Here is a 20,079-nt window from a genome sequence, read left to right as displayed (position 1 = left end):
TATCGTCAACCTTTCTCTGCCCTGGACTGCTGCGCATCCAAGCATCCACGCACCAAACAACGCGGATGCCGAAGCTGTGCACTCACTCGCTCTGCACTTGTTGGACATACCCCCGTGTTGAACGCGCTCTTCTTTGTGCTCCGCTCCGCAAACTCACACACACACACGAACTTTTCGTCTCTATTCCACCAGAACGCGCGTGCGCCAATGGCGAACGGCGTGACAGCCAACAACATGCGAGTGACGGCGAAGCCGCCAGACCTCGGCTCCTTCCCGCTCGATCACTACCGTGAGTGCAAGAACGAGATTGAGAGGTACTACATGTGCTTGAAGGAGAACGACTACATGACGCCCATGTGCCGAGATCCGGTTCGCGAGTATCTCAAGTGCCGCATGGACCGTGGACTCATGAAGAAGACCGATGTGAAGAGCTTTGGCATTCCAGAGACGGAGTTTGTACCGACGAAGCAGCACCGCATCGACTTGAAGGAGCAGTGGCTGCGACAGAAAATGAACCAGGTAGGCGTGGTGGGGGTTGAGAACTACATACGCGATGACCTCCATACGCCAGACGGGTACGAGAAGGAGAAGGAGACTTGAGTAGATTCTCTCAGGGGAAGGGGATACTGCAGCCAGTGGTGGAAGGAGGGGAAGCACATGCGCGTAGGTGCGGTTGCTTGAGCAGATGGGAGACTCCTCCCGACTGGCTGCGCATCCGCAACACCTCTCCTGTGGGCAAGAGGAAGAGGGGCGATTAGCCGACGTCTCTTCCTTTTGTATTTGCGCTCTTTGGGCTCCATTCACACCTCCACCCAAACGCACGCGCCGACCCTTTTCCCCAGCACTTCTCATGCACAGCTAACGCTTGGTTGGCTGTCGTTCACTTTTCGTCGTTGCTCTTCTTGTATCTCGTTCCTGGCGGCTACCGAGGCCACCTCACTGCCGTCTGGCTCCTCTGTTGGTGTGGATTCTGTGGTCTTATTTTCGTTCGCGGCAGCTGTAGCCCCGTGATGACGTGGAGGCACCTCAGTACGTGGTATCCCGGGGTCCAGTGCACACACTGTGTGGGGGGAGGCCAAGCAAGCCCCCCTCCCTCCCCTCGTCCATCCCTGCCAGTGCTGAACCACTTCCGGTATTCACAGGGTCAGGCACCAACGACGTGGGGGGAGGTAGGCTCGATGCATTGCTGCGGATGCCGGCGGTCAGGTCCCGGGTGGCGCTGCGTCGGAGCGGCCTGCAGCACTGCACACACGTGCGCTATCCGTGTGATGGGCAGCGTGTCCGCGTGACTCGAGCGTATGCCACCCGGCAGGACGGGTGCGGCTGCGAGGCGGGGGGTGGGTAGTGTTGTATGCCGAGGCTGTGCTCGGATGACTGCGTGGGCGCATTGCTGTGACGCGCGTCCACGACTGCTTTGCACCACGCGATGGGGCCTGTGGCGGGGCCGGGGGGGTGGGCGAGTAGAGAGGGGAGGCGCTCGTCCTCATGCTCTATGTCAGCGAATGGACACACTCAGAAGACAAAAGACAACGACAACCGTCGCTTGAACTGGTGCAGTTCTCCTTCTTGCTCTTTCCGAGGTAGTACTCTCATTCGGTGGGGGGGGTGCTGGTGCACACTGCCGCCTTGCCTGCTGATGTTTTTCCCTTGTGTGTGCGTCTTCCTCCTCTCCACCCCTCCCTCTAACTCGCGCTCTGTCTTGATTGCTCTCTGCTGAGCTGCATCGCATTGCATCACGCCACTGCTTTTCTGCCCTGCAAGGCTTGCGAACAAAGGCGCGGGGAGGTGGCGGCTCATGGTGACCGCGACATGTGCTTCGCGGTGGATAGCCACGTTCAGCAGAAAAGGTGTGTCTGCGCAGTCGCATGCATTGGCCGTAGTTGGAAGCACGTCTTGCACATCAACAACACCGCGATGCTCCACGCACGGTCCTCTCTCCTCCTCGAAACGAGTGTGCACGTCCATCCAAGTCCATCCTGACCACTCCCATCAGCCCGCACTCTGTTTCTTCTTTTCTCCTTTCTGGGGTGCGTGTGTTCTTCGACGTCTCGCACTGCTCAACGATGCTGTCACCCCCACCCCCACCTCAGCCCCACCCCGCCAATCCCCACCCTTCCTCCCACTTTTCGTAGGAGTCGCTCACACGCCTGACTGCACGCACACGTAGCGGGGCGGAAGAGCTGTCGCTGTCCAGCAGGTCCCCCAGCCCAGCCACAGCCACAGCCCAGCCCCCGCCCCTCCTCCAAAAGGAGAGAAAAAAAAAAGAAGCATCGCTCTTGCCAGGCGACAAGACGCCTTTTTTTGTGTGGAGAAACACACAAAAAGAAAAGAGCGAATAGCCCCCCCCCCCCCCCCTTCGATGACCCTCGCACCGGTGGTGCTGGATAATGGTACGGCCACCGTCAGATGCGGCTGCGCCGGCGTCTCTCCGTTGCCACTGCTCCTCTGCCCGACCGTCACAAGCCGGCCGACGATGCAAGCCACCGCCCCACGCTCACACCTGGAAGACCCACCTACGCCCAGGTTGTCATCATCCTTGCATCTCTCGAAATCACCGCTGTATGCGCCAGTGCTCCAGGGGCTGACTTCGGTGCGTGACCGAGAAGAAACGGACCCTCATCGAGCGCAGCTTCTCCAAACGGAGGTTCGGTGTGGGGACGATCTTTCGGCAACGGGGGTGCTCGGCATGGCAGAGCGGGTGTATCCGATGCGCAATGGCGTGATTCACAACATGGACGCCATGCAGGCGATCTGGGACTACGCCTTGTGCAAGCGTCTTCCGTCGCAGGTGGGTCCTTCACGTGGGGGTAGGGCTGAATGGCGGTATGAAGACGGCCTCGCGTGGCTGCAGGACCGGCCCCTGCAGCTGAGCGAGCCACCGAACGTGTCACTGCGACAGCGGTGTGACCTTCTTGAATTGTTCTTCGAAAAATACCACTTTTCAGCAATCCAGATGGTTCACCAGGGTATCCTGTCGCTCTTCGCGAACGGTGCCGAGTGTGGCGTCGTCGTCGAGTGCGGAGAGGGGCTCTCGCACTGCACGCCGGTGTTCGACGGATGTGTGCTGGCGACTGCGCAGCGCCTCGTCGACGTGGCTGGTCACGCAGTAACCGAGCGTCTTGGGCAGGTCCTTGGACAACAGCAACCGCATCGACGGTACCAGAGCCGACTGCCTACAGGCGCTGGGAGAGCTGCGCTGTCGTATGCGTCTTGGCTCTCCGACGATATCGACACACTCCGGCAGATCAAGGAGCGCTACTGCTATGTGGCGACCCAGAAGAACGGCCTGGAGAATCGGCTGACGTGTGAGACGAGCGCTCTACACTGCGACTGCGTGCTTCCGGACGGCACCTCCTGCCGCCTGGGGCCGGAGCGGTTCGCCGCGCCAGAAGTACTCTTCAACCCGCAAGAGATGGATCACGCGTGTGACGGCATTGCCGTGGCGCTGTGGAAGTCGATTGAGGCCGCCGACATCGACGTGCGTGCCTCCCTCTATGATAGCATCATTCTTTCCGGAGGTTCTACCATGCTGCCAGGGTTTGGGGCGCGGTTGGAGCGGGAGATGAAGTCCCTCTACTTGATAGAGAAGCTACACGGCGACCAGACACGTATGGTGCGGTGTCCGATCCGGGTGAAGGAGCCGCAACGACGGCAGCACATGGTATATATTGGCGGTGCCCTCCTTGCAGAACTATCTCAGGATCAGCCAGAGAGGTGGATATCACGGAGTGTCTATGAGGATGGCGGCCACTCCGCGATTATCGCTCGCTGCCATACAACAGGCTGATCGAGTATCGAGGGGGGTGTGCCCGTTGTTGCCGCACTGGTGGCGTATGTCAGTCGTCTCGTTGTCCAGCGGCACCGCAGGCAAAAGCGACGGCACGTACATCGCCCTCCCTTTTAGCCTACCTTTTTCGGTGTTCCCTGATAGTACTCGGGGGTACACCTCAGTACGTGGTATCCCGGGGTCCAGTGCACACACTGTGTGGGGGGAGGCCAAGCAAGCCCCCCTCCCTCCCCTCGTCCATCCCTGCCAGTGCTGAACCACTTCCGGTATTCACAGGGTCAGGCACCAACGACGTGGGGGGAGGTAGGCTCGATGCATTGCTGCGGATGCCGGCGGTCAGGTCCCGGGTGGCGCTGCGTCGGAGCGGCCTGCAGCACTGCACACACGTGCGCTATCCGTGTGATGGGCAGCGTGTCCGCGTGACTCGAGCGTATGCCACCCGGCAGGACGGGCGCGGCTGCGAGGCGGGGGGTGGGTAGTGTTGTATGCCGAGGCTGCGCTCGGATGACTGCGTGGGCGCATTGCTGTGACGCGCGTCCACGACTGCTTTGCACCACGCGATGGGGCCTGTGGCGGGGCCGGCGGGGGTGGGCGAGTAGAGAGGAGAGGCGCTCGTCCTCATGCTCTATGTCAGCGAATGGACACACTCAGAAGACAAGAAAGCCTGCGTCTCGGTATTCTCTGCCGATGTGCAGCGGTGTGTTCCTCCTCCTTGGCCGGTCACGTAGTGCGCTGCGTCTCGCTCCATCTCACCCGAGTTTGTCTGCGGCCGTTGCGCTGCGAGGACGTCCTGCAGTAGCGCCTTCAAGTGCAATCGAGAAAGAGGCCATATTGTGGTGTGACACAGTCGCAACTGCCCACCCACCCACCCCCCTCCTTCACAACGCCGCCCCATCCCTGCATGGGTAGGTCTGGGACATGCACACAAAAGACCCCCCCCCCTTCCACCTTTTCCCTAGCCTCCAGCGTGTCAGTGCCGCACCTCTGTTCTCTCAGCTTTATTCCCCATCAACCTCACGTCGCTCTCTCACCCTTCTTTTCTCGTTCTCGGCCACCCTTCCTCCGCCTTCCACGTTGCCTGTCGCCTGCGGGCTTTATTGGTGTCTGTGGCCTTGTGCGTCGCGCTGTACGGACGCAGAGTGCGCCTCCACGGAGATCGAAGCAGAGTAAGAGCGGCAGCAACCATGGGCAAAGTAAAACGGCAAGACAATCATGCCATCAAGAAGATTCTCATGAAGGAGAAGTCGCTCGCCATGAAGAAGAAACGCGAGGCGGAGAGCTACCACGAAAGCCCCGAGCCCAACACCACGAAGCAGGCGACCAAAGACTATGCCGCCGTGCTCTTCCGCAAGGCGCAAGTGACGCAGGCGGCCCCGATGCACACGGCACACTTTCTTTCCTACAACACTGCCCTCGGCCCACCGTACCGCATATGGCTAGACACAAACTTCATTAACTTCTCCATGCAGAACAAGCTCGACATAGTGCAAGGCTTGATGGACTGCCTCCTAGCCAAGGTCATCCCGTGCATTTGCGACTGCGTCTTTGCAGAGCTGGAGAAGCTGGGGAAGAAGTTCCGCATTGCGCTGAAGCTGGCACGCGACAAGCGGTTTGAGCGGCTGACGTGTGACAGCAAGTACGCGGATGACTGCGTGGTGCGCACCGTGACGCAGCACCCCATCTATATTGTAGCGACGTGCGATCAGGAGCTCAAGCGGCGCCTGCGAAAGGTGCCTGGTGTACCAATCATGTACATTTCGAAGCATCGCTACACCATTGAGCGTCTCCCGGAGGCGTACGGTGCCCCGGCGTAGAAAAGCTGAGCAACGGTGTGGTGAAGAAGAATGAAACGAGTGGAAAGAGGCGTTGCTTGTACTTCTCAGCTCGTTCGCTGCCTTTCTCCTCCCCTCCCCTCACCTTCACCTCACGTACCCACGCGTAGAAAGGAATAGAGAAGGGGGAAGCCTCCTTGTGCCTTCGTTCAAGGGCGTTTCCTCTCCCCTCTGTATTGCAGGTGGCCAAGTGTTCTCCCCCTCCCCCTCTCCGATATCTCGTCTTAATGACTGTCGTATCTCAGGCCGTACTGGGATGCCGTGCCTGTAGGCGTGCGTACGTGACTAGGTTAATTTGCTTTGCTTTGCTCTTTCTTCTCTTGGCCGTGTTTCTCTGTTTCTTAATCGTCAACGTTTAAGCATGAGCTGCTTCAGCAGCACCAGCCCCATTGACATCACCATCGCCATCCCCATGACGCATACACACACACACGCTGCCTCGACATTGGACGAATTCCACGCGGCATACGCGTCTGTGTGGAGAGCGAGGGGGGGGCGTGGACGCTTATAAAATGCGCAGAAAGGGACCGGAAAAGGGGGGTCTACCGACTCGACTACACGCCGCCGACCGATTCCCTAGGCGGGTTAAGGGGTCTATAACTCGCGCACAGGAAACAGGCAGGGAGAGTAGAAGGATGCACCGTGTCATCGCTGACGGTCATAGCCACGAACGCCTACGTGGCATTGCACGCAGCGATAACGAGGAAGAGACATTTTATTTCTCCAAAACGCCCACCCCCCCCCCTCACTCCCCTTCCTCTGTGTCTCAGCTGCCCCTCTTTCTCTCTCTCTCTCTCTCTGATCTGGGAGAACAGCCGGGGGTCTCTTGCTGGGAAAGGGACGCGAGCGACACTCGGGAGTCGCGCCCGACGCTGCATGTCACCGCGCCTTTGCTGAAACTGACTCTCACGACTATGGCACATTTTTCACATAACTCTTCACTTGAGATGCCTTTTTCGGTCTTCGTTTCTTCCTCTTCCCTGTGCACACACACACCGCATCAGGCTGCGGCACTGCTATCGCGCCTGCCAATATTTTGCCCACCTCCGCCTCAATCGGCGGGAAAAAAAGTATTCCATGTGGCGCCTCGATAGCCCAGGCCGGTGTGCTCGCCAAGCAGCTCAGCCGGCCGCCTTTACGGCGTGCCGCGTCATTGTCGGCTTGTCGTGTGTGTCCTCTGCGATCACGGCCAGCTGCTGCGCCACCTCAGCCGGCACCGCCCTCTTTGTGGCCCACCGTAGGAAGAGTTACCACTTCTTTATAAACCTCGACGACCCTGACGCGACTCGGCGCCGCATCGAAGAAGACCTGGATCGCCTCGCCAGCGACGCTAGGAAAGGCACAACCGCCTACCTGCACAGCCTCCTGAACCTGGCGCTGAGCCACTATCAGAGGAACGACTTCATCAGCGCGCGCGACATAGCCAACTACACCCATCAGAAGGCGCTGGCACACAACTTTAAGTCTTCGTTGATTTACTTCACTGCAGCAACTTGCGCCAAATGCGCGGACGCACTGGCGAAAGATTACGAGGCGCATCTACAACGCATGGATGAGCAAAGCCACATATCCGCTGCCCTGACGCCGAAACCGTCGGTGGTGTTCAGTGCGAGGCGCACGATCAAGAAGCTGCGGGCGGATGCAGAGCGGTACCGGGCCATAGCTCAGCGCGTCTATCACCGCCCCGACATGGCGTTCATGCGGGGTGGCGGCGACTCACGTGGTGGGAGGTGTCGCTCGTCAGCACGGCACACCGAGGCCCGCGACACCCGCCACGCGTGGGCAGACAACAGCAGTAACAACAGCGTTGATGAGGAGTACATGCCGCACATGTATGGAACTCGTTGGCAAGATCGACGGAAACGTCCGGAGCATGCAGAAATAACGAACTACTACAAACATCAGTGTGAGTCGTCGTCAACGTCGCGCGGTGAGACTCGGTGGCACGTGCCCAAGTGAGCAGGCAACGGAGACGTGGCCACAGCCTCTTATCATGGAAAAAGTAGAAGTAAATTATTCGTGTGCTCGTCCCGCAAGTCCGCCCCCTCTCTCACCCTGTCGCGCCGGGTAGGTATGTGCGCAGCGCCATGGGACACATCACGCCCCTACGAAGCATACGCGCCTCCCCCCACCCTCCCTACCCGCCCATCCCATGAGCTGTCGCCACCGCTGTACATCATTTTTTTGTTTCTCGGGTCGGTCACTGTTCTTCCTCCACACAGAAGCTCCCTTCGTTGCGGTTTCTGTAGGCACTGTAGAACTGATTCACCGGCTTCACTTTCCTCACCCGCTCTGTAATGCACTCACGAACATCAGCTGGTGATCGCACCACATGGAAAAGGAGAGAGAGAGAAAGAGAGACCAGAGCAGCTCGTTGAAGCAAGAGAACGCTCCACACGTGCTGCTGTCACACGTGGTGTCTTCTTGTACAGAGTAGACTGCTCTCCCTCACCCCCCGCCCGTTCTCCTGGTGGCTCACTTTGCTCGTTAACAGCGCTGAAGGGGCTTTGAGGCGCCAAAAGAGTCTCTTTTCGCCTAGGCGTTCCCTGTTCGCGCATGCACCGGTGTGGGCAGTGACGTGGTGGGGGGGCCTTTCGTGTTCTCCCACTATCCTTTTGGGTATGCATCAGCACTGTTGTGAGTCTACTCACTGCGTCCTCTCTCTCCTCTCGACCTTCCCCTCTGTCACCATTGGTTCGCTCTCGCCGCCTCCCTCGATCACATTTTTTTCCTGCACCATAACTGCCGCAACCCCTCACTCCACCGTCTCTTCCACAGACATACGCACATCCCCGCCTCCGCCAGCTGATGACCGACCACCAGTCCACATATATCGCTGCCAAAACTCGCCTTGGGCGGTCTATGCAGACGTTCGCCAACCGTCCTCCGCCTTAATAGCTCCTCTGCTTGGACTTCTTCCTCTCCCACAGCCAGCAAGTGAGCCTCTACTGCTGCCCTTGTTGCTTCCCCCTTCAGCGTGTCCATACCGCCACGAACACGCAAGCAAAACAGACGCCCACACACACACACACACACGCGCACAGCCACAACTCACACCTAATGCCTCTGGGCTGCACCACGGCTATGCTAGGGAACTGAGGCACCCCCCCCCGCCCAGCACCGTCTGGCGTCCCTCAGCCCAGCGCAGCTCCACTGCATACAGCGCAGGTTAGATCCAGGGCTGCGCTCCACATCCCCGCAGCGCAGCTAACACCGGAGATAAGTGGGCGCTGGGCCCCCGATGCCACGCTCCGGGGGGGGGGGGGGTGGCCAGCCATCATCAGGGATCCGCAGAAAAGAGAAGAAAAGGGAAGAAAGGCGAACAGGCAAGCGCAACTGGATGGGCTACCTTCTCTCCTTTGTGCCTTCACGGGGTTTCAGCACTGCCCCCCCCCCCCCCCCCCACACACACACACACACAGGGCAGCGGATTTTGGGAGTAAAGACAGAGGCGCCCAAGCAGTACTGTTGATGTGGAGAAGAATTAAACACCAAACAGCGCCACGCACATGATGAATAGCACCGAGCCGTAGAGCAGGAACCAAGCATCAATCATGCAGGTGAGAGAGCGCTTGTTCGAAAGAATTGGCGCGATGGATTGTGGAAGCAAGATCCACCCTACTGGAGTGAGGCAGAAGGGGGATTCAGAGTGCGAAGGGTTCTGCTTCGCGTGTAGACCCTGCCCGCTCTTACCCAGAAGTCACCCCAACGCATACACGCGGTATCTGTTCCTCTACTCGCCCTTCATTCTCTCTCCCTCCCCCCACAGCACAATAGCACAGGACACGCATGGACAGCCACCACAGGCGCTAAAGTCACCGAGGACTGTTACCAGCACACGGGTGCAAGAGAGGAAGCACGCGAGAAAGGGACAAGGGCAAAACGGGCCTGCGTGAGAGGGCAGCAGAACGTTCCCCCCTCTCTCTCCAGTTCCCCATCTAACACGCCACACATGCAGAAAATAAACAGTTAAGATCATCCAAAAGGAGCACACACATAACGCACACGCACACACACACACCTTTCCGCTGCACACCGCCACGTACCACGTCGATAGACGTGGGTGTGCCATCGTCCGTTGCATCAACTTATGTTCATCACGTCTTCCTGTTTGCATGTTGCTACAGAACCACGATCGTGTGTGTGTGTGTTTGTGTGTGGGCGAGTAGCGCCGCTGCCACCGCCACCACCACCACCTATTACCCTGGAGTGGAGATGGAAGGAAGGACGAAGAGGTCCTCCAGGAGGTAGGTGGTGGTGGGGGGGGGGGGGCGGGCGATGGAAGGAAGGGAAGGGAAGCAATCACACATTATCGAAGATGAAGAGGTTTCTTTCAGTTGGTGGAGATCAACACAGCAAGAGGGGGGGGGGAGGAGGAAATGGTGGCGTAGATGACCAGGGGGCGAGCTGGCATATACAAGTCGGCATCTATAGGCTCAGAGGCGTGCAGTGGAGGAGCACGGAAGAGAAGAAAAGCCATCCTCTGCCACCGGTGCAGGTGTTGCGCCTTCTGCCTCTTCGCCCCCGCCCCCCCCCCCCCCTCCACCGCGAAGCGCTGCTTCGTTTCTCTGCGACAACCTCACCCCACCCACAGTTCTATGTATAGAGAGAGTGCTGATGAGCTTGCATATGCGATAAGGGAGCCCATTCCCCCCTTTCTCCTTTGATTTCTATAGCAACGGGAGGAGTTGCGGGCGCGTGCGCGCGCCTTCTATGCAGTTTCGATGGGCAGTGGCACGGAGAGGGCTACGCCGCTTTCCTGCTCCCTTTTTTGCTTCCTTCCTTGCCCGCGGAACATTCCACAGCTTCCTGCTCGACGCCATCGTCGTTCGATGACACCGACGACAACGTCTCTATCGAGGTACGAGGAGAGCCGGATGCGGCGGCGGCTGCCGAAGCGGCGGCGGCCACTGTGGCCTGCATCTGCGCCATGTAGGGGTGCATGACCACGCGCATGGCCTCCTCGAGCGCCACATATGACAGAGGCGACGCTGGTGCAGCTAAAGACTCTCGGCCAGGCACGCCCCGCTGCAGGTGCTGCTGGCGGCGGAACACGCGCAGGAGTTGGCGATGGTGCTGCGACGCCTTCGCCGCCTCCTCCCCGGCCGCCTCCGCCCGCGCCTGCGCCCAGAGGCCTCCAAGCGCGCCCCTGAGCGCTTCGTCCAGCTGTGTCGCACTAGTCGGGGGTGCAGCCGTAGCCGAGGAGGCCTGGTTAACCGACCGCTCGTTTCGCTGAGACTTTTCCAGGACTTCCCGCACGTGGCTCTCCATTTTTTCCGTCGACTTTTGAACGGCGTGGTCAACGACGCGGGTCAGCATTTCCTCCAACTCGAATGACGTAACGGGCAGCACGGGCATCAACGGCTCTTCACTACATTTGTCGTCGCGTGTGCTGCTTTGGATGCTTCGATGAACATCGCAGTACGCGCCGAGCTGCTCCACAACACTTGTGTGAATGCCTTGCCGGATCACATGCGCGATCTCATGCACGGTGTCGGCGACGGCCCCATTAAGCGACTCTGGCGAGAGGGTGGTCGCGTATGTTAAGACGGGCGCGGATGCTTGTGTCTCGGCAGTTGCACTCTCTTGCCTTGAGAAGGTGTGAAGTTCGTTGCGTAAGCACTCGAGCTCCTCGCTGAGCCTCGAATGGTGCTTCTCCTGTAGCTCATGGAGGTCTCTCAGAAGACGTACCTCTTCCTCACTCCGCGGCAGAGCGGCGGCAGTCTCGGATGGGCGGGCCGCTGAGGAGTCCACCGAGCCTTCAGTCTGCGCAGCAGCCGTGGCCGTCGTTGCCGCCGCCAGTGCTGACATGCGCTCAGTGAGCTCGCGTAGCTGCACCAAGACCTGCGACATAGTGTCCTTGATCTCGTCTTGCTTCGCAAGGAGCACAGGGGACGAGGGGTCGGCGCTGTCGGTCGGGGGTGTGAATGCGGACGTCGCCATCAGAGTTGGCGCTGCAGTGATTGGTGTGGCCTCGACGTTGGCTGCCACAGAGTTGTGCGAGGACGCGCCTCCGAGGCGCTCCTCGAGCGCGTCCATAATTGGCTTCACCTCGTCTCTAACAATTGCTTCCAGCGTATCAGATAGCTTCTCCAGGGACCACTGCCCCGCCATGCTGGACAGTGTCTTGACGAGGTGGGCAGTCGCCTGTTCATGGCGTACCGACACCTCCTCGACCGCCGCTGTCACCATTGACTTCATCTCGACGCGCTGAGCTTCCCTGGCGACGGCCTCGCTGTTCGCGTTCACTGCACTCGACTGCTGTGCTGCCTCAAAGTGCTGGCGTAGCTGCGCCTCCTTTCGCTGCACCAGAACCTGCGTAAGAGCTGTGACGCGGATTGCATCCGCGACAAGCGTATCTGGATGCTGCTGCTGCTGCTGATGTTGGTGAGGGGAGGATGATGGCGTCTCCGTCCACAACGGGGAGCGCAGAAGCCACGGCTGCTCCGACAGCAGACGATACACCTCTTGAAAGACGCCCTGAACTTCTGCTCCTTCGGCAGAAAGCATCGGCGGTACCGATGGTATCGTCACCGCCTTGCCGTCTCTGCGTGTGCCACTCTTCTTAGCACTCCTGCCGCCAACTTCAACCACCGTATTCTCCAGCACATACGACAAGTGAGCGGGAGACGCATCATCTGCCGTCAGCACTGACATGCCTGCTAGCTCTGCACCGGCCCGGGTCGCCTTGAGCTGCGTTAGATGGTACTGCAGCTCCTGTTGCAGGACAGCGGCGTCTTCCCTAGATAGGCGCGTATGGATGAGCATATAAATGTACGGCCTCGGTGGTGTTGGTGTTACCACGGTGGGGGTGGCAGCGACGCCATCAGCGGCAACCGGGGAGGCCGCCACTGCGTTCGTGGCACCGCGTTGTTTTGAGCTCTTGCGCTCAGAGACACGCCTGACGCGCGCTGGATCGAGGCCGGCCAGCTCCGCTACCTCAGCCGGCAGCTGCGAAGCACCGCCTGACACTGCGCTGGCGAGATCGGCGGCGGCTTGCAGGGCACCAAGCCAAACCGTCGCAGCACTACTCTCCTTACTGGCACTGTAAACCACTGTATGCATCGTGAGTGGTGAGGTCGCAGACGTAGCTGAGGCAGCTGCCGCCGCAGAAGTGCGAATCTCCTCGTACACAGCTGCGCTGACCAACGGCTCTAGTACTCCAATGGGCAGCGGTTGACCAGGCTGAGATGCCCACAGCAACTTTTCCTTTGAGCTTTCCACGGACAACAGGCGCGGCGGTCGTACGACAGCGGTACCCCTTCTCGAAACATTGGCCGCAATCGCGGCGACCAGGCGCGACTGAGAGGGCGTCGCTGGTCGCCGCTTCTTCTGCTGAGTGGCAAGCGCCTTGATGGAGATGCGTGCCGCACGACGCACCATACGCTCGATCTGTGTTTTTTCCATTGCTGAGGCTTCCGCCCTTTCCAGCGGTACAGCCTTCACTGCGGCCTGCGCCCCCGATTTTGCGGTATGGGTGGGCCCAGCCGCTGCTGCTGGCACCACCGCCGCTGCAGCGCCGGACAAAGGGGGTGGGGACACAGAGGGCAGCACCGTTTTCTCCGTCTTTGCAGTTTCGTCCGCGTCGGTCTGTTGTGGCGCCGATTTCGCTGCTTCCACTGACTTCCCGGCGCACTGCGAGGCATCCTGCGCCGGCGTTGCATCAGGGCTACTCTGAGCTTGGCGAATGGGCTTCTTCGACGAAGCTGTCTCCGCAGTAGCTGCGTCGGAGGCCGGCGCGGCGCTGGCAGTCTTGGCACTAGCAGCCTGGGCGCTAGGAGCCTGGGCGCTGGCAGTCTTGGCACTGGCAGCCTGGGCGCTAGGAGCCTGGGCACTGGCAGTCTTGGCACTGGCAGCCTGGGCGCTAGGAGCCTGGGCACTGGCAGTCTTGGCACTGGCAGCCTGGGCGCTAGGAGCCTGGGCACTGGCAGTCTTGGCACTGGCAGCCTGGGCGCTAGGAGCCTGGGCGCTGGCAGTCTTGGCACTGGCAGCCTGGGCGCTAGGAGCCTGGGCACTGGCAGTCTTGGCACTGGCAGCCTGGGCGCTAGGAGCCTGGGCACTGGCAGTCTTGGCACTGGCAGCCTGGGCGCTGTTATTGCAGCTGGTTGCAGGTGCAATGGTCACAGGGACTGCCGCCGGCACGCGAGGTGGCAGGGGCGGCAGCTTTGCGAGTGTGCGCACGCGCTGTGTTTGCTCGTCGCTCAGAACGAGGACCGTCAAGGGTGGAGTCTTGATGGGTTTCCCGTCGACAGCTTCTACCTCCGGCGTAAGTGGGTGCATGTGTAGGGCGTTGCGGATGATGAACTCCTGCACTTCGGCATCTTCACGAGGAAGGTTTGTCTCCACAAGCACCACCAGCGGCGATGATGAGTCGGCTGCGGCACTGGTTTTGCTGTCCACTACGCTTTCCTGCGTGTCGGCGACCACGGCGGCGTGAATGCGGTTGACCAGAAAGATGTCCGCAAGGTGCGCCAGATGGTGCTTCCCTGCGACGGAGGTGTAGTCTAGGCGTAACATCCGAGCCACGTCAGGGATGTCGGTCGACGTCGACGATGAGGAGGAGGAGGAGAGGACGTGCTTCAACAGGGTGCAGTTCACACCTGAGAGAACAGTGTCAACAAGATTCTTCTTTGTGTTTGATGCCTTTGCTTTGGTAGGAGCTGCCACGTCCGCGGGGGGTGATGGGGGGTCCATAGGCGGCGCTACGAGTTGTTTAGCACGCTTCGCAGGAGCTGCGACCGCCACTGAAGACTTTGGCGCTTCGATCCGCTTCAGCTTTTTAGCCTTTGTTGCCTTGGCCCTCAGCTCCGCTAGAACGGCGTTAACGGCAGCGTCAATGAGCGCGTTCGCGGAGCGTCGCCGCGCACGACCGCCTAGGCGACAACCGACAAGGCGAAGCATGTCAAGCCCAGTCTAATCCACGTTAACGGGGCGATAGTGCACCTGAGAGCAGAGGCGTACGGCGAGCCAGAGAGAGAGAGAGGCAAACACGCAGCGACGAGCAAAGTACAAGCCAGAAAATAGGAAAAGAAATGCGACACACAGGCAGGGGAGGCGCAGGGAGAGGAGGAAGACAAGAGGGATCGGAAGGCACACGCGCTTACAGATAAACACACACACACACACACAGCTTCTATATGGAGTACGCCCTGCTGCACTGAGGATAGGGAAGGGACTAAAAATGGAAAACACCAGCAAAGAGGTGTGGTGTTGTTGTAGACCCCACTGGCAGCCGCCTTGTGCGTGCTTGAGCGCGCGCGCCAGGGAAGGAGAGAGTGACCGTTCGCCACACCAGAGACTACAGCGTAAAACGCCACCGTGCGTTTCAGGAGCCCACGCGCACGGAGAGCGAAACGATACTGATGCTGATGATGACCGTAGTCTGTATGCTGCTGTGCGCGTATGCGTATAATGTGGACACAGAAGTGTTGCGACGCAGAGCTCGGATTGTCTATGCGTGGAATGAAGAAAGAAGGAGGAGGGAGAGGTGGAGAGGCGATACAAAGGTGCGTGTGTGTCTGCGTGTGCGTGTGTACACGTGTGCGGGTGTGTGGGAGTTGCGGAGGAGAGGGAGAGGTGAGGTGATGCGCAAGTGGGCCGTAGAGAGGAGAAGGAGAAGGACGCAGTGCCTGTGTGTACACGCCTTCTTAGAACCCCTCTTTATGTTTTATCGCGTGGACTGCAATCGTCAGCGACCCGAAAGGGGGATGACACGGTGTAGGATAGAGAAGAGAATGAATGGAGGTTTCAAAGTCGGCGGAGAGAGTGGGGGGTGGGGGTGGGGGGAGGGCGAACACATAACGGCTACTCACACCTCAGTACCAAGGGGAGGGGGGTGCGAGAGTGGGGGGGGGGGGAGGTTGGAAGGGAGCGGAGAAGAGATGGCGAGATCGCCTCATACTTTATAACCACACCTACATGCACACACGAGCGCGAGTTTTCTCTAGCGCACAATGAAGGCTGCGTGCGGTTGTGCACTTTGCAGACTTTTGATGCTGAGTGAGTTGGGATTGAGTGAGAGCAGACATGCACACAGACAGTATAGCAAGGGAAGGAGCCACAGAAAGAGGACACACAAGCGCAGCTTCACGCCAGCTACACACCGGCGCATGTGCACAGACGCGAGCCCCCCCCCCCCCCCCGCTCCTCCGCGGAGGCTCTTCAGCTCTATGACTCAAAGTGTGGCCTGTAAACGCGTGAAGCGACTTGTGCACGCGCGTGCTGTTAATTCTTACTTCCTTTTCGGGCCGAAGATGCCGCTGTGGCTAGCGTGCGGCGGGCGGAGCGCACCACTACTGGAGATGGTGTGGACGAAATGGACCCCTTCCCCCTTTTTGCCTTGGACGCGTTGCTGCGGCTGTTGTTGACAAGCAGGCTACTGACGAAGTCCTCCAGAAGCCTGTCCTCGGCGTGCTCCTGCTCCCGCACTGTGGCGGCTACTTTAGAAGAGTCGGGGGCGCTGCGACTGCGGTGCCACTGCTGCTTCCATGCGCGCGAGCGCTTGGTAGTGGAGCACACGGACGAGACAGGAGGCGACGATGACGATGGCGATGCTGCAGGCTTGTAGGAAACGTGTGCCTTGGCTTCACTGGCCTTCGCCCGCATCGCCCTGCGCGCCTCGCTGCGCTGCTCCTTTTTCTCCATTTTCCTAAGCTGTGCGAGTATGATCTCCTCCTCGATCTTGGCGATCTCTTCATCAGTGAACGCACTACCGCCGCTGCTTCCACTGTTGCTGCGCGCTGCACGCTCGCTTACGGGGTAAAGGCCCAAGTCACTGACATTGCCGAGGGCTGAGCTCGTCACCGCGCCGTCTACCGCGTCCGCCGCATTGTGATTGTCGTCGATTTCGTCGTCGGCGTCCGTCATGCCCCATCGTAAACCAGAGGCTTGTCGACGTCGCGTCGCCGCCGCTGCGTAGTAGCCGTTGTCTTTGCCAAAAGCGATGGCGCCAAAGTTGAAGAGGCCGCGCTTGATCATGGCGGCATTTCCGTGTACTTCGGCCGACTCGGCCGGCAGCGTCGTCGCCGGAAACTCGCGGTGCGCAGAGCCTGTGCCACCAGCTTTATCTGTTGTCGTGCTTGCGTTGAAGAGCGGGGTAGCTACTTCAGGGCTCAGAAGACTTGGTGCATACGCGAGTCGAGGTGGACGTGAGGGTGTAGCGTCGGCTGCGACAGTGTTGTCAGCAACGTGCGCCTTGTTGGCTTCTCCTGTATCACTGGTGCTAGTTATTCTTGTAGTTGCTATCTCTACAGGGCAGATATACGCGCGTCCTGCCTGATCAGCGCTCCCTCGCACAGAAGAAGCGCCTGGCATGGGGGTGTGCTGGGGCACGGGCACGTCCGCCGCCGTCTCACTATCTCCACTACGGCCGCCATGGTGGCTTCGCTGAGCCTCCACTTGCAAACTCGGTGCTGCTGTTGCTGCCTCCGCCGGCTCTTGCGCAGAGGAGGCGCTGAAAGAGACGTTGTTCAGGAGGTCACACAGGCGCTGTACGGCATCATCTGCAGTGTTTCCATTACGCACTCGCCCTGTCTTTCCTTCCACCACCGCTGGAGATGTGCGAGGTAAGCCTGACACCGACGCCGCCACGGCAGTGCTGCTCTCGTGGATCGGCGCATTGACTGCGCGCCGGGGTTCTACTGCAACCTTCGCTGCCGTGGCCATACGTGCTGGAGCTTGTTCCACAGACAAAGGCTTCGGTGATGCTGGAGTCGCCCTACGTGGCTCCGGTGCCAGCATCGGGTTCTCGCCACCTCTCTCGCTCTCCGCGGCGCTGAGCACACAAACGGTCGTGCGATCGTTTTGTCCAGCCAACAAGGCCTGCTGCGCGGTGTTGTTCAGCGCAGGGCGCACATGCAGGGCGTTGGTGAGGCGACGTTGCACCCCCATCGCGGCTTCCGTGGAGAGCCCGGTGCGGAAGACGAAAATAAAGGGCAGGAGGGAGCGGCGGTACGCGTTCATATCCCCCATCACGTGCTCGCTCTGCGGCGCGTAGGCATCAAGGTAGAGCAGCACGTGCCCGGCGACTGGGTCAACCTTCTCCAGCGCTGCATCAATCGCGTTCAGGTGAGCATCGTCCCACTCGAGGTGGTCAATCACGAGTACGTTTGCAGTAGCAGGCAACTCAATGTAGGCGCGGTCGGAGAGGTACACCGTCTTCGCCCCGTAGTACAGCCGTGATGGTACTTGTGGGTACACTGGCATGGTAATCGACGGCTTCAGCGGTGGCATGTGGGGCGGAGGCGCAGCGACAGTGAGAGCCGCTGAGCTCGTATTGTCTTCGGCAGCTGTGGTCGCTACTACCTCTTCACCTGAGTCCTTCTCCCTCGCTTTGGTGGTCACACTGTCGCCGTTGGAGGTAGCCGAGGTCGGCCCAACGTCTGCTGCTCCTACTACACATACTGCTTCATCCTCCTCCTCCTCCGTGAGGGATCTGGACGGGGTGACTGGTGTCTCCAGGCTACTGGAATAGAGTCTGGCGCACCCTTTCCCCGCTGTCTCCTCAGCCCCCTTCAGTTCCACTTCCTCAGCTGCCGCTGTACTGCCATCGACGGACACGGCTACAGTCACAACATGTTCTTCTGCTGATGACTCGGCGGCTTTTCTTGCTGAGATGCTCCCAACTTCGGGTGTGTCAGCAGCCGGTGCCGGTACAGTCGTTCCCATCGGCGTACTTGCATTCGTGTTTTCACCTAAGTGGCCGTCGATGTCGAACTCTTCCAACTCTTCTAGAGAGGCGAGAACCTCTGCGTCTGTAGGGCGCCTCAGTGGAGCTGCTTTAGCAGCTGATTCCGCTGCTGTAAATTCGTGAGCTGTGGCGGGGAATACTCTACCACAGTCGTTCTTCTCAGAGGCGCTCCATCGTAGTGCGTCAGGGATGTCGACGTCATCCGCTTTGTCTGGGTTGTCGGGCAGACCTTGCTGCTCCTTCACAGTCTTCCAAACATGATTTGGCCCAACCGACGCTGCTGCACTGACAGCAGCGTCGTCGTCGTCCAAATCCACTGCGCCTTCTTCGCCCACGTTGTCGTGCGCTCCCAGCGAGACCTCTGCAGTGGTTACCCGACCTGTAGCACTGGCCGCGCTGCCAGCAGCCTGGGTTTTGCTCTTCACGTGAGCCCAAACTGTGTTGACGCTCCTCTTCGCTGTCGATGGCATTGCAGGATTTTTCTGCTCCACCGGCGCTTCGGTGAGTGCTGCTTTGGTTGGCATGGGCAGCGCCGCCGCGTTACCTACGTGGGCGGCTGTTTTCCAAGGGTGGACGGAGTCGAGACCATTACCGTCAGCAGCGCTGTATGTTCCACTGCTACCGCTGTCGCCCTGTTCGACGTCTTCCTCATCCTCCTCGACAACCACCTCCACCTCTTCCCATTCTTCTTCGTCCTTACCCCCCACGTCGTCAGTCACTTTGGAGGCTTCTGTGGCGCCCTCCGCTGCTCCTCCGGCTGATATACGAGGAGGCGCAGCGACAGCGCCACTGGCGGGCACGACCACGGGGTCAGTAGCTCCTCGGACCGCCGTCGCTGCCATAGACACGGTACCCAGAGCCCCACCCGAGGAGGGGCTCTCAGCGGGGTCAGGTGCGGGCCTCTGTGGCGCAGTTGCCGAGTCTATGTAGCGCGTCCAGTGGCGGGACTGGAGGTTGTCAAGCACACACACACGGAATTCGCCGAAGGCGCCGAGAGCGTCGAGCTGGGCGTCCAGCTGCTCCTGCCGCCGAGCTGCTTGCCTCTTCGTATCATCCGTCCTGAGGAGAAAGATCAGGGGTGGGGCGTAGGGGTTGTCCTTGTCGAGCTCTCCCGTCGCCTTCTGCGCCTCGGCGCGGTGCGCGGCTATGATAGACGCCATGGTGGACTTGGGGTTCACCCGCTTCGACTTGCGCTGGCTCTTGCGAGCATCCATCATAAAAATATTTGCGTTGGCTGGTAGGGTCGGCTGCGCAGTGGCACGTGCCAGCCGCACCGTGCTCACGTTAAAGCGAACGCAGGGAACCTGGTTGGGGTGGGAAAGGGTGACGCTACGGCGCTGATAAGTGGCAGCACACGTGTGTGCCAGAGCCACTGTGCCATGAAGCCGTCGCCATGCGCATGACACTCTACCCACCATCGCAGCGGGGGTGTATGAGGTAGCAATGGTGGTCATCGAGAAAACGACATCGCCGCGTTGAACAGCGCAGCAGTCGCGCTGGCTGCAGCCCGTCTTGTACGGCACGCTGCTGCTCAACCCGTGCGGCCCTCTCGCACCTGGCAACCACATCGTGCCCAGACGAGGGTGCCCCCAAATGACGTGCCTCGGCATCGTTCCTCCGTCTGCCCCGCTGTCTCAGAGGAGAGCCAAGCTGAAGCCGAGCCGCGACAGCCAGACGGTGAAACGGTGATGCGAAACTCCCTCCTCCTCCAACAAGCAAAGTAAAAGAAAAAACAACGACAGTGTTCAATACCGTACGTACGTGTGTGTGTG

General features: G+C 59.9%; 6 protein-coding genes across 6 annotated transcripts; 4 read left to right on the top strand and 2 right to left on the bottom strand.

Annotated features, from left to right (window-relative positions):
- Positions 1-207: 207 nt before the first annotated feature.
- Positions 208-600, top strand: LBRM_19_1380 (conserved hypothetical protein; the record flags this gene model as incomplete). The annotated part of the gene is made up of 1 exon (XM_001564182.1): positions 208-600. One exon carries the CDS (start codon positions 208-210, stop codon positions 598-600), a length of 393 nt encoding a protein of 130 aa, XP_001564232.1.
- A 2,086-nt stretch (positions 601-2,686) lies between these two features.
- Positions 2,687-3,787, top strand: LBRM_19_1370 (putative actin-related protein 2; the record flags this gene model as incomplete). Its single annotated transcript, XM_001564181.1, has 1 exon — positions 2,687-3,787. The coding sequence occupies one exon, from the start codon at positions 2,687-2,689 to the stop codon at positions 3,785-3,787; it is 1,101 nt and encodes a 366-aa protein (XP_001564231.1).
- A 1,184-nt stretch (positions 3,788-4,971) lies between these two features.
- Positions 4,972-5,601, top strand: LBRM_19_1360 (conserved hypothetical protein; the record flags this gene model as incomplete). The annotated part of the gene is made up of 1 exon (XM_001564180.1): positions 4,972-5,601. One exon carries the CDS (start codon positions 4,972-4,974, stop codon positions 5,599-5,601), a length of 630 nt encoding a protein of 209 aa, XP_001564230.1.
- Positions 5,602-6,696: 1,095 nt separating this feature from the next.
- Positions 6,697-7,578, top strand: LBRM_19_1350 (conserved hypothetical protein; the record flags this gene model as incomplete). The annotated part of the gene is made up of 1 exon (XM_001564179.1): positions 6,697-7,578. One exon carries the CDS (start codon positions 6,697-6,699, stop codon positions 7,576-7,578), a length of 882 nt encoding a protein of 293 aa, XP_001564229.1.
- A 2,787-nt stretch (positions 7,579-10,365) lies between these two features.
- Positions 10,366-14,520, bottom strand: LBRM_19_1340 (conserved hypothetical protein; the record flags this gene model as incomplete). The annotated part of the gene is made up of 1 exon (XM_001564178.2): positions 10,366-14,520. The coding sequence occupies one exon, from the start codon at positions 14,518-14,520 to the stop codon at positions 10,366-10,368; it is 4,155 nt and encodes a 1,384-aa protein (XP_001564228.2).
- A 1,323-nt stretch (positions 14,521-15,843) lies between these two features.
- Positions 15,844-19,524, bottom strand: LBRM_19_1330 (hypothetical protein, unknown function; the record flags this gene model as incomplete). Its single annotated transcript, XM_001564177.1, has 1 exon — positions 15,844-19,524. One exon carries the CDS (start codon positions 19,522-19,524, stop codon positions 15,844-15,846), a length of 3,681 nt encoding a protein of 1,226 aa, XP_001564227.1.
- Between the last annotated feature and the right edge of the window lie 555 nt (positions 19,525-20,079).

The sequence above is a fragment of the Leishmania braziliensis genome, chromosome 19 (assembly GCF_000002845.2).
Source record: "Leishmania braziliensis MHOM/BR/75/M2904 complete genome, chromosome 19".
NCBI classification, from domain to species: Eukaryota; Euglenozoa; class Kinetoplastea; order Trypanosomatida; family Trypanosomatidae; genus Leishmania; species Leishmania braziliensis.
The sequence above is the reverse complement of the archived record's forward strand: the minus strand, read 5'-3'. Positions and strand labels throughout refer to the sequence as shown.